This window comes from Narcine bancroftii, chromosome 5 (genome assembly GCF_036971445.1).
Source record: "Narcine bancroftii isolate sNarBan1 chromosome 5, sNarBan1.hap1, whole genome shotgun sequence".
Lineage (NCBI taxonomy): Eukaryota > Metazoa > Chordata > Chondrichthyes > Torpediniformes > Narcinidae > Narcine > Narcine bancroftii.
The window spans coordinates 82,864,366-82,878,678 of record NC_091473.1 but is presented as its reverse complement, the minus strand read 5'-3'; the positions used below and the strand labels follow the sequence as shown (position 1 = coordinate 82,878,678).

Genomic DNA, 14,313 nt, shown 5'->3' with positions numbered 1-14,313 from the left:
AAATGAAAACAGGTGAGCAAAATGATACCCAGCTGGACAAATGTGCTAAGGTATTAGGCTTGCAGAGATTGAGCAGATTGAGCACGGGATCATTATTGTGGATATATAGCTGGTTACTTATTTCAGGCACGCATTGTGCTGTATAGATTTGCTGACCAACTTAGGCTGCAACACAAGATCCATTCATCGATTTGAGCCAACAAGAATCAAGTGCCTTTTGTAAAAGAATGCCATCTGAACTTCCCACGCTTTTTCCCCCCCCAGTTTCAGCAGAACTTTTAAAGCAGTGGTTCTCAACCTTTTTCCACTCGCATAGCACTTTAAGTATTCCCTTTACCATCAGTGCTCTGTGATTAGTAAGGGATTGCTTAAGGTGATATGTGAGTGCGAAGGGGAGGGTGAGAATCACTGCTCTAGACCCAATTCTTACTGAAATATTTTGCTTCAAAAAAATTGTCATTGGTCCATTTCCTTTGAAGTTATGAAACCACACACATAACGAGTCAATTAGGTACGATTAAAACAGTGATGTTCAGACTTTTTCTTTCCACCATATACCACCTTAAGCAATCCCTTACTAATCACAGAGCACCTATTGCATAGGGAATACTTAAAGTGGTATGTGAGTGGAAAGAAAAAGGTTGAGAACCACTGATTTAAACCTAATTTTAAACTATTTTTCTTACATCGGGGACATTCTGGAAGGTTATTCCACTCAGCCACCATTCTTTGAGTGAAGAAGCTTCCTCTTATGTTACTTCTAAACTTGCCCCCTAACCCTGAACTTATGACCCCTCATTCCAATCTCACCTACCCTCAAGGGGAAGAGCCTATTCACATCTACTCTGTTTATCCCCCTCATAATTTTACATATCTCTATCAAATCCCTCCTCAACCTTCTACACTCCAATGAATAAATGCCAAACTTTTACAACCACACTATGTATGCTCTTATCTTGAGGAGGAATTAAAGGTGATGGCTAAAAAAAAAAAAAAAAATTTTTGGGTGGGGGGGGGAAAGGAATGAAATGAAATTTAAAATACATCTGATTCTATGTAAATTCCTCATTTAGATGGCTCTTTGTAGTACAATGAGAAATTAAAAGCAGAGGAAAATGAGTCAAAAAAGTTACCTTCATGACAATCTGGAAGCCATTGATCATCCCACAGGCTTAGATGTTAGGGAAGATTCGTGAGCAAATCTCAACAGGAGCTAGTGAAAAAATCTTTTTTAATTTAAAAATTTTCCATCCATGCAATTATATACTATTACATAAGCCAACCAGGTATGTTTTCTGGTAATCCTGCCGTGTGTGGGTTCACTTTGAGTAAGGTTCTCCTCACCTTGGCTTTGCAAGGCGCCCATTCATCAGGATGACATGAAGCTTTTTATGGCATCAGCCTGTTCTTCTTGAACCATGGGTAGAAGGTATTCAGCCTGTCCAGAAGGGAGGTGGTGTTGTCTTTGACTTGCAGTTTATCTTGTGGTCTGTAATGGTTTTGATCTCTTGCCACATGCACCTCCTGTCACCAGTATTGCACAGCTGACTATGGATCTTCTGTGCTTACCCAGACTTTGCCTTCCAAATTGCTCGAGAGTTTGGGCCTGGCTGATCTTAATGCCATCTTGCCTCCTGTCTTGAAGGCAGCATCACGAGCTTGGAGAAGGGTCTGGACCTCTGCGTCCAAACATGGTTTCAGGTTAGCCCTAGTTATGAAGCATTTGATCTTGGTGACATGCTCAATGCACTTGCTAATGTTGTCAGTCCCTGAGCTTGTGTACTCCTTGATGTTTACATGACCATTGTAGGTGGCTACCTCTCTGAAACCTCTCTAGTATGTAGCCTCAAAGCAGTGCTGCTGTGCCCCCCAGGAGGACAGATATGTGATCAGAATAACCTGGGGATGAGGGGCATCTGTGTACATACTAGATCGAGGGTGTTCTCGCCCCAAACATACTATTGAAACCATGATAGAACATTTTTCAGGTTAGTGTGGTTGAACTCGCCAGCTACAATCATGGCACCGTCAGGGTGGGATGTCTGGGCTTCACAAATGGCACCATAAACCCTCATTTGCCAAAGGTGGAACATTACATGCAGCAATCGGCAGGACTTGGAATTCTCTGGGCAGGTAGAAGGATCTGCATTTTACAATTAGGTACTCCATCTCTGCTCTTTGCCACAGAGACATTTGTGCACCAGTTCTTGCTGATGTAAATACACAAACCCCCTCCGGAAACAGCAAAATTTCTATCTGCCCTGAAGGAGATAAAGCCATCCAGCTGGATGGCTGAGTCAGGAATTGAGCCCTGGAGCCACATTTCTGTAATCACCAGAACACAGCAACCTTGCAGTTCTTTCTGGTTCAGATACAGCCTCATGCAATCCATTTTCTTCTTCAACGATTTTACATAAGCTAGTAAGATTGTCGGGAATGCAGGTGTGAATGGGTTAACCTTGTCTAACCCCCAATGCCGGCCCACTTGCTGCACTACTGCCTTCTCTCACAGGGCTTCCAACGGTCTCCCACGTGTCTCCAGTGATCCACTCCATGCTTTGCTGAGTCTGATTCCCTTCATTAAGCAAGTTAAAACTGCTCAGTAATTTACTAATCCAATCCTTTAATCCAGTTCATATTTCTTAGTTTCTCTATTACACAATCATACACAATATGTAATGGCTATGGGATTACACAATTGTAAGGAGACGAAGTGATGCTGCAGCTTCGTGTGCCACAATATGTATGACACTTGGCCTTTCTTTCAATTTTTCTGAAACGATAAAACTAGAAGCAAGAGTAAGCTACATGTATTTTAACGTGTAAATGTTTTGGGTTTTTATAACTATGATACGACCGGGTTATGAGGGGCACTGTTTTGCGAAACAGAAATGTTACAATGAAAATCAGTGGTTGTCCTAATTAGGATGGTAACTAATCTAAACCTGATCACCATTGGTTATAGTAGGGTAATTTATTCGGGTATTTGGTCCCAGGGATAAAATATGTGCTTTGAAATACCAGGAGAATTGTAACTATTCCATCATCACCTTTTGCAGAGAATTAAGAGATAAATAACTTGCACATTATTTTGTTGCTTTTCTAATGAACTACTGCAACAAAAAAAAGTTTAAATTAAAATGTTCTTGGTGACTACTTTAATTTTCTTAGATTACTAACTTCAAATTTAATACAAATACGAGCCATATAAATCTGGTTTACAATATGTCCTGATCAAGGTTAAAAACACAACCAAACTCTCCCTCTACACATCAATACAGATCAAATATTACAAATATACAAGGAAACAAGATAACAAATTTGATAGATTTCCACCTCACTTCATAAAAATAGTTCATAAATGAAAACCATTTTAATGTATCTCTTACAAAACCTTTGGCTATTTTTAAGGAAATCCGTTTTAGTTATTGAAAAAGGCAGACTTTTACTTGATCTGTAATGAAGATCCAATATGAACACTTTATAATTAAATTGGTTTCTTACATTTTCTCTCTTTCAAGCAGCCAGCTTCTCACCTCTTGAGGGCACTGACCTTAAACTTTTAAAGGCCTTTCCATTCTTGTTGTGTGAACTTGTTCATAGAGAGCATTATAGGAGGCTGCACAAGTTCTTCGTTTTCAGTTTTTGACAGTACTTACTGTGAATACATTATCATTGATTTAATGTTTTCCCTGTACTTCCAACAGGGATCTAGCCAATAGCCCTTTTCACACTCGTGTCCCACTAAATTGGCCATTCAGTGACCTGGTATAGGAATGGCGTTTTTGTTGTTCACATTTGACCACTCTTAACTGGGACACTGCACGTATTCACACTTGCAAGGAGCCATCCCGGGGGGGTTAGGATTGTTCTGCTCTTACTGGTGACATCATGACCTCAGTGCCCTAAATCCTGATCAATGTATTATTGTGATAGTACAGATCTATCACCAATGTACATAGTGTATATAGTTACTGTATCTAGACTGTGCTTACAGTGATTGGCTGAGAGCTAAGCCACACCTATTGTCTGGGCCTTAAAGGGTTGTGTCCCTAGCCAGGTCGGATCATTCCGGACTGGTCGGCCACCTGTGAAGAGCTCCGGTCTTTTGCTAATAAAAGCCTTGGTTTGGATCAACAAGTCTTTGGTTCTTTCGACGAGCTCTACAATTATGATCTTATATTTGAACAAAATTAATCATGCCTAATTATAACATAATTAAGCTTTATGTACAGCACAGTAAGAGCCCTTCAGCCTCTGTTGTTGTGCCAACCTGTATAAACCTTTATAAAGGGCCGTGGGAAAGAGCAGACAATTTTTAAACATCATGGGAAAGTTGGTAGAGCTTAGAAAGGATTTGATGTTGTTGGAGAGGGTGCAGAGGAGATCTACTAGGATGATTCCTGGAATGCAAGGGCTAACGTATGAGGAATGTTTGGCAGCTCTTGGGTTGTATTCATTGGAATATAGAAGAATGAGAGGGGATCTCAAAGAGCCATTCTGATTTTTGAAAGGTTTTGACGTAATAAGATGTTTCCCTTAGTGGATAGGACAAGGGGGGGGTGGGGTCACAGACTTAAAATTAGAAGTTATCCATTTAAAACAGAGATGAGGAAGAACTTCTTTAGTCAGGGGATCATGGATCTGTGGAACTCACTGCCACATACAGCGGTGGAAGCCAGATCATTGGGAGAATCTAAACAGGAAATTGATAAGTATCTAATTAGTAAGGATATCAAGGGATATGGGGAAAAGGCTGGAAATTGGAACTAGGTGTGAGCATAGTGGCCTGCCTCCGTTCCTTTATCTTGTGATCACACATAATTTATAAAGACCATGGGGGAAAAGCGATGGCGGACCTGCCTTCCCAGAATGCTGTGTGGCAGAGAAAGGGCTGTATGCATGGAGCACTCATGGAGGGGTTTCTCTGCTGCACGGTCTTTATAAACTGTGTGCTACAGCACTACTGATTTTCGCATGCTGTTTAAAAATTGTCCCCATTACTATTTATTTCTCATCTCTCTTTCCTGCTGCAACTTTCCCACAGAAAAGTTTATACCTTCATTTTAATTTTTTCTTCCTTCACTCACACATAAACTGGGGTCATTTATATCCCAGAATGTAATTACCCATTCTACACTTGCCTGATTGCAACACCGGCATCTGCAGACACTGTAGGTTGTACTAGGGGTTGAGACCGTCAATCTCCAACATGAGATAATGTCATCTGACGCCAGGGATTAAGAAGATATTCCTTTCACACTAGACCCTTTTGAGGCTGATTGGCCGTTAATTACTGGGACCACTTGCAAGTGTGAAAGGGGCTAATGACAGATCAGTTCTGCACCTCTATATGTTCAGTCCGTTCAAGTATCAAAAGAGCTATATCTTTGTTGCAAAATAAAAATCTTAAGATTAAGCAAAAGAATTGCAAAAAGTTTTAGAGCTTTTGAAAAATAAAACAAAATGGCCAGATAGAAGAGCAAATAGGCAGTGAGAATTCACTTGTGGTGTTTGTTTGTTCCTTAAAAGAAATAGGTTCTGCAATGCTTAGAAAATATTGGGCAAATACAGGAAGAAGCAAGCATCCACAAACATTTCCCCATTCATTTTATAAATATTCTCCTCTTGTATAAACATATGCAAATAAGGTTCCACTGTACAGAAAAGGCAAAATTCATCAGCTGTAAAATATTTTCTACTTAATTTCATAACCACGTTTGTCCAGGAAATAAACCCATAAATAAATAGGTACCCATTTTTCTATCCTGTATAGTTTATGCCATTGGCTGTATAGTTTATGCCATTGGCTGTATAGTTTATGCCATTGGCTGTATAGTTTATGCCATTGGAGAGTTTCAGCAAATTAAGCTCTCTGCAACTCTTCAACCTGTGACAAGCACTGTGGAGTCTATTTGAAAAACTGTATAAATATAGCTTTGAAGAAGCTTTGCGTGCAAGTGCAACATCAGCATTATATACAAATGTAAAGAATTTAACTTAACTCTTATGGCCAGTGTCAATTTTTTCAAGAGTGTTTCATCATCAGTGCAAAAAAAAAACATTTTTTTTGTGTTTCATATAAAATGATTTGCTCGTACAAAAATACACATCTTTTAGATGTCAAAATGCTACGTCTGGTGATTGGGCGTCCAATCTTGATTGGTACATTTACTACACCATGTTTTTGTGGGGAACCTGCAGGACCAGTGGATGTGACACAGCTCATCTCAGGGTAATCCGTCATCCTCCATGCTGAGAGCAACACGCTGGCAAGAGAAAGAAAAATATTTGTGAAGGCAACTAATTAACTCAAATCCTATTTATAATAAGGGCTGATTTTCTTCCCACCTATTCAGTCTGAAGCAGTAACATTAGTTACTAAGGTTCCTTATTTTTTATTCAATTACAGTTGTGATTTCTCATGCAAAATTATATGTTATCCTTGCATTTGGTAAATCTAGGCCTCATTACCATGATGATTTGATTCAACTCTGATTTAAATATAACCAAAAGAAATCTGATTTGAATGAACCATCATATTCAGGTTAATAAAAAGCACTCAAGCAAAGAGTAGTGTAGAATGTAGCAGAAAAGGGGACCATAAAGTCCATCATGCCTGTTCTAATATTTTATCTACGGCCCTGTAAATTATCTCTTTATTTTTTGCCGGTATTACAAGGTGGGTTGTGAACAATGGAGGAACATTAAAATGGCTGGGAATTTTGGCAATCAAAGAACTGAGGAGTAAGGTAAGAAAGTAGAGTTTTGAAACTTCACCCTTGATCTTATTGAATAGGGAAGAGAGGCACATGGTATACAGCTTTGAATTATTTCATGAGGCTTCCAGGTATAAATAAGATTTTCCTGTGAGAAGGAAAGGAAATTTCAAACTAAACTGAAGCTAAAAAGAAACAGTAGAGAAAGATCTGTGGGCTGTAGCTATTGGCTGCATCAGCATGATGTGTTCTAACACCATAGCAAGAAACACATTTAAGATTCTCCACTCCACAGTCTGATTTCTTGAGAATTTTGCAAGGGAAAAGTTTAAGCAAGGACAAAGTCCTTACAATTGTATAATATCAAATCCATGCTAGTTTTATCAAAGAGCAATTCAGTTCATTTCTCTCCTTCTACCCAATAATCACTGCAGTCTCTCTTTCAAGCACTCATCCAGATACTTTTTGAAAGATACTGTTCAATCTGTTTCTACCACGCAGAAATATAAGTATTTATCGTGAGCTAAGGCTTTTCTTCATAATGTGTGTCTCCTTTGTCACTTAACCTAAACTTGTGTAATAGACTCATACAGCAAATAAACAGGTGCTTCATCCCAACCTGGCCACACTGACCAAAATACCACACTCATACTAGTCCCAGCTATCTGAGTTTGGCCCATAACCCTCTAAACCAGTGGTTTTCAAACTTTTTACATACCACCTTGAGTGAACCCTATTCCATCAGTGCTCTGTGATTGATAAGAGATTGCTTAAGGTGGTAGGTGGGTGGGAAGGGAAGGTTGAGAATCATTGCTCTAGATCCAATTGTTACTGAAATATTTTGCTTGAGAAAAATTGTCATTGGCCCATTTCCTTTGGAGTTGTGAAACTACACATAATAAGTCAATTAGGAATGATTAAAACAGTGGTTTTTAAACCTTTTTCTTTCCACTCACATACTGCCTTAAGCAATCTCATACTAATCACAGAGCACTTAAGGAATAGGGATTGCTTAAGGTGGAATGTGAGTTTAGGGGGGCAGTTTGAAAATCAGATATAGATGAAACCGAACAGGTACCCACCTGTCTTTTCCTCATATCTTGACAAAGGGCTGGAACCCAAACCTTGGTTCTCCTTACTTCCTGTAGATCCTTGCATGACCTGCTGAGTTTCTCCAGCATTTTTATGTATTGTATTTACCCAGTCCCTGCAGACTTCGTTTTACTTCCACCATCACCCTCTACTTTCTTATAAGAGCTAAATTTAAATCAATCTGCTATTTTTCATTGGATCCCATGGGATTTAACCTACCATGCGGAACCTTGTCAGCTGCCTTACTTAAATCCATAAATTCAATGTCTGCAGCTTTCCTCTCATCAATCATTTTGGTCACATCTTCAAGAAACTCATTTGTGAGACATGGCCTCCCACATACAAATCTTTGCTGACTATACCCACTCAGCCTTGTCCATTCAAATGTGTGTATATCTTTTCCTTCAGACAACTCTCTAGTAACTTACCAACTCACTGGCCTGCAGTTCTCAAGCTTTTCCCTGCAACTCTTCTTGAATAGAGGCACAACATTCCAGACTTCTGTCAGTTCACCTGTACTCAATGACAACTCCTAAATCTCAGCCAGGGCAGCTGCAATTCCCTCTCCAGCATTTTTATGTATTGTAAATACCCAGTATTTACCCAGTGCCTGCAGACTTCCTCTCCCACAGTGTCCTTGGGTATATTTGATCACACCCAGGAGATTTTTCTACCTTCATACACATCAAGACCCTCAACACTTCAACTGTAAAACTAACTATTCCTAAGACACGACCATTGACTGTCCCAAGTTCCCCAGTCATATCTTTCTTCACAGCAAAAACAGGAGATGTACTCATTGAGGACCTTGCCATCTCCTATGGCTCAGCACAAAGTTAACCATATTAGTTCCTGAGAGGTCACATTTTTCTTTTGATTACCTTTTTAACATCTCCTGGGATTAGGATCTTGTCGTTTGCCCTTCAACCACAAACTTTCATTTTATTTACTCGAAGTAAACCTGTAATATATTTTAAAAACCTCTTACAAATGTTCCTTTAGCCCTCTTAACAACTCTATCTTGTCCAAATAACTGTCAACCTTCACCCCCCCCAAAATAAATATGATTAAAATATAATTAAAAATGTAATGTACCCTCCTCAAGATCTACGAACCTTTTCCTAAAATTAGACAATACTCCAGATGGGGTTTGAATGGAGGTTGAACAAACCTTCTTGCTTTTCTCTAGGCATTTATAAAATCCTACATTCTATATGCTTTATTAATTTGGCCTTCATAAACTCTCAACTCACATGTCTTTAAAAGCATTCATTAACTTGGCTGCCTCTCCTCATTTTTGTCACCAAATGCATCAACTCATTCCTTTCAACACTTTATCTTGTGTATCCACCTATTCCACTAATCCCTGACTTCTTTTACTATATTGTACAGAATTTCGAAAACCAAGTTTTCCATCTTCTACAGATTTTGAAATTGTGTTTGGTACACATAATGTAAGATATTTTAACATAGAAATGCAAATAAAGTGTTTGCTGTTGTGAGTGACGATATGTTGTGACCTGAAGTTTAATGTGGTATAGGAAGGCCTCTCCTTACAGATTAATGCCCCTTTTAAGTGAAACATCACCAATAAGACTACTCTGACAGCTCTAGCAATAAATGTATGGATGGGTAAGCAAAGCTAGATTTTTTTTAAGATCATGTGCAGTGTGAACAATATAAATATTTACTTGGTCGTTGCTTTTGGTGGGGCAAGAATCAGGCATGGCTGACTGAGCAAGGATAACAATTTCCCTGAAGGATGTTAATGAATCAAAAGTTAGCTTTAGGGTCACCATGGCTAATATATCAATTACAAAATGTAATAATTCTTTGAATTTAAATTCCCCAGCTTCTATGGGAAGGGTCTCAATCATGGATCAATATCCAGAATCCAAATGTAACTATAATGTAACCCTACTATTACAATCAATTTATCTCCTAGTACGTTTGCACACTCTCCTTCCTCCTCATATCTAGACACGTCATCAAAATGGCCAAAAGAAAATCCATCCTACGTACACTGGTTGCTGTGGGCAACTGAAAGCAAGATTGAGGTATGAAACTGCTTTGAAAAAGCAAAGAGGAAAGGCCAAACAGCTGCAAGCATTTAACTGGTAAAATGCAGATAAATCAATCCAACAATAAGCACAAAACAAAGGACATCCCCACAAATCCTCATACGTCTTTGAAGACTTTTAATCAAGGAGCAGACCACTGTACATTTCCTGTTTAAAACAGGTGAGAAAATGACCCCCACCCTCATGAGAATCAGTTAAATGAAATTTGTACGTATAATAATTTGTTGGGATCCCCAGCATGTCTCGTTTGATTCACTATTTCACCCTTTTTTGTACAAACTGACACAGCAAGTACTGTAATATACTCAAGTACCGGTAATGGTCAAATTTTTTGGACTACATTTTTGGGCCAAAAAAAGGAGTGGGGTTGATTTTTTACATGGGTCAAACATTTGACCTCAGTAAGTACCTGCATCATTCAAAGTATTGGGAGCTCAGATGGCTGAGACCGGGTGGTAAGTCCAGGGTCTGGGCGTTGTGGCCTCGGATGGATGGGCAGCCGGGGTTTCAGGAGTTCGGATGCGTGGATGGGCTGGGCAAGGACCCACAGCCGGGAGCTCAGAGGTGTAGGCAGCCGGGGCAAGTTTGTGCAGTTGGGAGTTCGGATGACCAGGCGATCATGGCGTCAGCAGTTTGGATGCACGGGTGGCTGAGATGGAGGTCCTGTGGTTGGGAGCTCTGCTGGGGCACTTTTACAAGGTCATACAAAAACACCCGATTTTTGGCCCAAAAAAAGCGGAGGGCAGGGGTCAACTATTACATGGTATCAATGATTACACGAGTATATATGGTAGATGTCTCCTGGCCCATCAATTAGAATTTTTTTCACCAAGATGCCACACCATTCACAAAACCTCATCCACCCTCAGCAATGTTTAGCACCAAACACCACCTTGCTTACCTCAGATAGACAGCCCGTAACTCACCCCCCCCCCCCCCCTCAAGAACTCAGAACTGCCAACCACAACAAACAAACTCGCAACTGACATTGCATTTGCATTCAGGTTTGAAGCCACAACTGCCAAGCTACAAATTACAAACTTACACAAGAAAAGATCAAGAAAGGAGCTAGTTGGATCTTAAATGTAAATAGAAACCGGTCCAAAGAATGATGGCAGAGGTCCAATTTTGCAGATGGCAGAGAACAATGGTGGAGAATCTGAGCCAACAACATAAAATATTGAAGAAATTTAGAAAGGAAAATAAAAATCAAAATTAAAAAACTGAAAATGTATTTACCTCTCTTCAGAGAATTGGATTTCAGTTCAAAATGTATTCAAAGCATCTGTGCAGTTACACAGTGCAACTTTAATTCGTAAAGAAGACAGCTGCTTTTCAGAATGATCTATTGTCTAGTGCCTGCCAGATGTTTAATAAGTAAGAAAAACTTACTGCAGGGTACACATGGCCAATTTGCCCATTCCTTCCAATGTGGGTCTCCTCTATTTCTTCCTCTTCTGTTGTTTTCCTATAGACTGGATTGTCAAAGTTCATACTCTTCGTGTTCTTCTTCCTCCAGTTTCTCCATATCAGGAAGCCTCCCAGGCAGACCAAACTCAGGATCACTGAAAAGAGTCATGGAATTTACAGTTCTTAGTGAATCAGGGGAAACAAACTCAATCATTAAAATTTATCAATCAAAACACAGAAAATTCATTCTATTTTTATAAAGAAATGACTGATTAATGCAACTATTTTGCCAGCTTGAAAGTATAATCATATTTTCAGAAAATGGTTACACAGCATTGAGTTGATACCGTCACCTCATATCAATGTCATCCAATTGCACAAGTACAACCCAACAAAACAGTATTCTCTGATCCTCAGTGCAAAATAAGCACATAACCAAATATAAAACAAATACAAACAGTACATATGCAGGACAAATATTCATTTGTACAAATAAATAAATATTATTTCACATATCAGAGTCTCAGATGGTTACTGTAAGCAGTTCCTTTTGTCGTTCAGCATTCTCGCTGCCCGTGGGAAGAAGTTGTTCCTCATCCTGATGGTGCTGGCTCTGATACTCCTGTATCTCTTTCCCAGAGGGAACGGAACAGCTAAAAGAAGCTTTGTCCAGGGTGGAAGGGGTCCTCAATTATTTTGTGCGCTTTCTTTAAACATTGATTTCAATAGATCACATCGACGGTGGGGGAGATTCCAGTGATCCTCTCTGCTAATCTTATGGTCCTGTGAATTGACCTCCAATCCATTTCCCTACAGCAACTGTACCACACTGAGATGCAGCTGGCTCCTGTAGAAGAATGACAAAATGGTGGCCAGTACCCTTGCTTGCTTCAGTCTTTTCAGGAAGTGCAGTCGCTGTTGCACCTTCCTAATAAGTGAGGAGATGTTGGATGTTCTCAAGAGATCAGTAGTTAAGTGAACTCCAAGGTGTTCTCCAATCTCTCCATTCCAGAGTTATTGATGTGCAATGGAGGGAGGTCATTCCTGGTCCTCCTGAAGTCCACAATCAATTCCTTCGTCATCTACATTAAGACTCAGGTTGTTAATTTCACACATTATCATGAGATTTTCCACCTCTTCTCTGTAGTGCGACTCATTGTTGTTGCTGATGAGGCCATCTACTGTTGTGTCATCTGCAAAGTTGATGACATCATTGGAGCTGGATCTGGCGAAGTAGTCGTGGGTCAGTAGCATGAACAGGAGCCAGGTGAGTGTACAGCTCTGGGATGCATCAGTGTGGCGGTGCTCAACGTTCTGCGACTATTGCATGGATTAAACGCCATCCACCTTTTCTCATCCTATTTCACCTTTGCATTAATCATGCCTAATAGCCCAAGACCATTTCCATGGTATATGACTGTGGCTATCTCATTATTTTCATGACATTGCTTTGATCCCGAGATGGAATCCAGAAATGATATAGAATGAAGGAGAGAACATGTTGGGATCAGCAAACGAATGGGAAGATGACGATGGATGGGTGATTGTTGTGCGAAAAGGCCTTGAATAGTTTTCACTGAAAAATAAGTTCACACCTTGCTTCAACTGTTAATGTCCATCCAAATTGTTAAATACAGTACCAATGCCAATAGGTCACAACTCTTGATCTAAAAGTTAAAATGGGTTTTGTTTATTTCTAACAGGAGCTTCAGCTAGGGAAGTAGAAATAGTACCAAATAGGAATGGAATGAAATCGTGCTGTGAAATTCATAGTTAAATGTTAACTCCTCCTATGCATCACTTGGTGATCATATTGTGGTTCAAGTATGGCACCACTTCCATCTCACTTTTTCCTCATATGGTACCCATGTATGTATTAGATGTTGGTTTTGCTGATTTTCTGAACAAGTGCACATAGCAATGGATGTGTTACTTTTGCCATAATATCCCAATACTTGGGCATATTATGAAATCATATGAATATGGACATTATATATCTAAATTTATTATCATTGTAATGTCCACCATTTGATAATGCTGAATACTACCAACATTTAATGGTCTTTAACGTTATGGAATCCAGGTTTGTTTTAACTATGCCCACTATTCCTTTGTATGGTTTTCATCAAAAAAATCCAGAGGAAGTATTTGCATTGAACAGTGCAAAAAGTGAGCATTTGATCATGGAGTTCAACTGACTTTAGCCAATTCCCCGGACATGTTCCCTTCTCTATTGTGCTTTTGGGCTTCCTTTCAAATGAATTTATGGCATTTACCTCCAGAATCCACATTCTAACCCAATGGTTCTCAACCTTTTTCTTTCTACTCTCATACCACTTTAAGTATTCCCTATGCCATAAATGCTCTGTGATTAGTAACGGATTGCTTCAAGTGGTATGTGAGTGGGGAAAAAAGTTTGAAAACCTCTGTTTTAATTGTACCTAATTGACTCGTTATGTGTAGTTTCATATTTCAGTAAAAATTGGTCTAGAGCAGTGGGTCTCAACCTTTTTTTTTAAACCCCTTTCACATAATCCCCTGCTAATCACAGAGCATTTATGTCATAAAGCGATATGTGAGTGGAAAGAAAAAATTTGAAAACCACTGTAATGTAAACGATTATCCCACATTTCCCCCAATCAAGACCACTCCTGATTTTGATCAATATCTTAAAACAGTCACAAAAGAGGCAGGTAATCTAGCAGAGACAACAGGCAGAATATTTTTGGTCAAAATTATCAACCCAATTGAACATGATTACCTCAATGCACTGGTGTTCAAACAAGTCTATGCAATGTCGATGCTAATGGCCATTGTATGTGCTCATGTTTAGCTTGAAGCTTGAACTCTAATTACTGAATAGGTACAGTAGGAGTAAGGTACAAGTCTGCCCCACTGTTCAATATCATGATTCATCTGATCTGTGACCTCAACTCCATTTTCCTGCCTGTTCTCTGGAACCTACAATTCTATTGTTCAGAAATCTCTCTCCATCTTTAATTTATTTAATA

General features: G+C 39.4%; 1 protein-coding gene across 3 annotated transcripts in view; it reads right to left on the bottom strand.

Moving 5' to 3' along the window:
• Positions 1-2,623: 2,623 nt before the first annotated feature.
• lrp8 (low density lipoprotein receptor-related protein 8, apolipoprotein e receptor) overlaps positions 2,624-14,313 on the bottom strand; it is a 172,479-nt gene continuing 160,789 nt past the window's right edge. For 2 of the 3 annotated variants that reach the window (XM_069938108.1, XM_069938110.1), the window contains 3 exons: positions 11,285-11,457; positions 10,938-11,051; positions 2,624-6,269 (listed from right to left, as the gene is read on the bottom strand). In XM_069938108.1, the coding sequence (XP_069794209.1) occupies positions 6,231-6,269; positions 10,938-11,051; positions 11,285-11,457 (326 nt within the window). In that variant the 3' untranslated portion in view covers positions 2,624-6,230. The remainder of the gene's footprint in view (positions 6,270-10,937; positions 11,052-11,284; positions 11,458-14,313) is intronic. The other variant, XM_069938109.1, reaches the window with a different exon arrangement.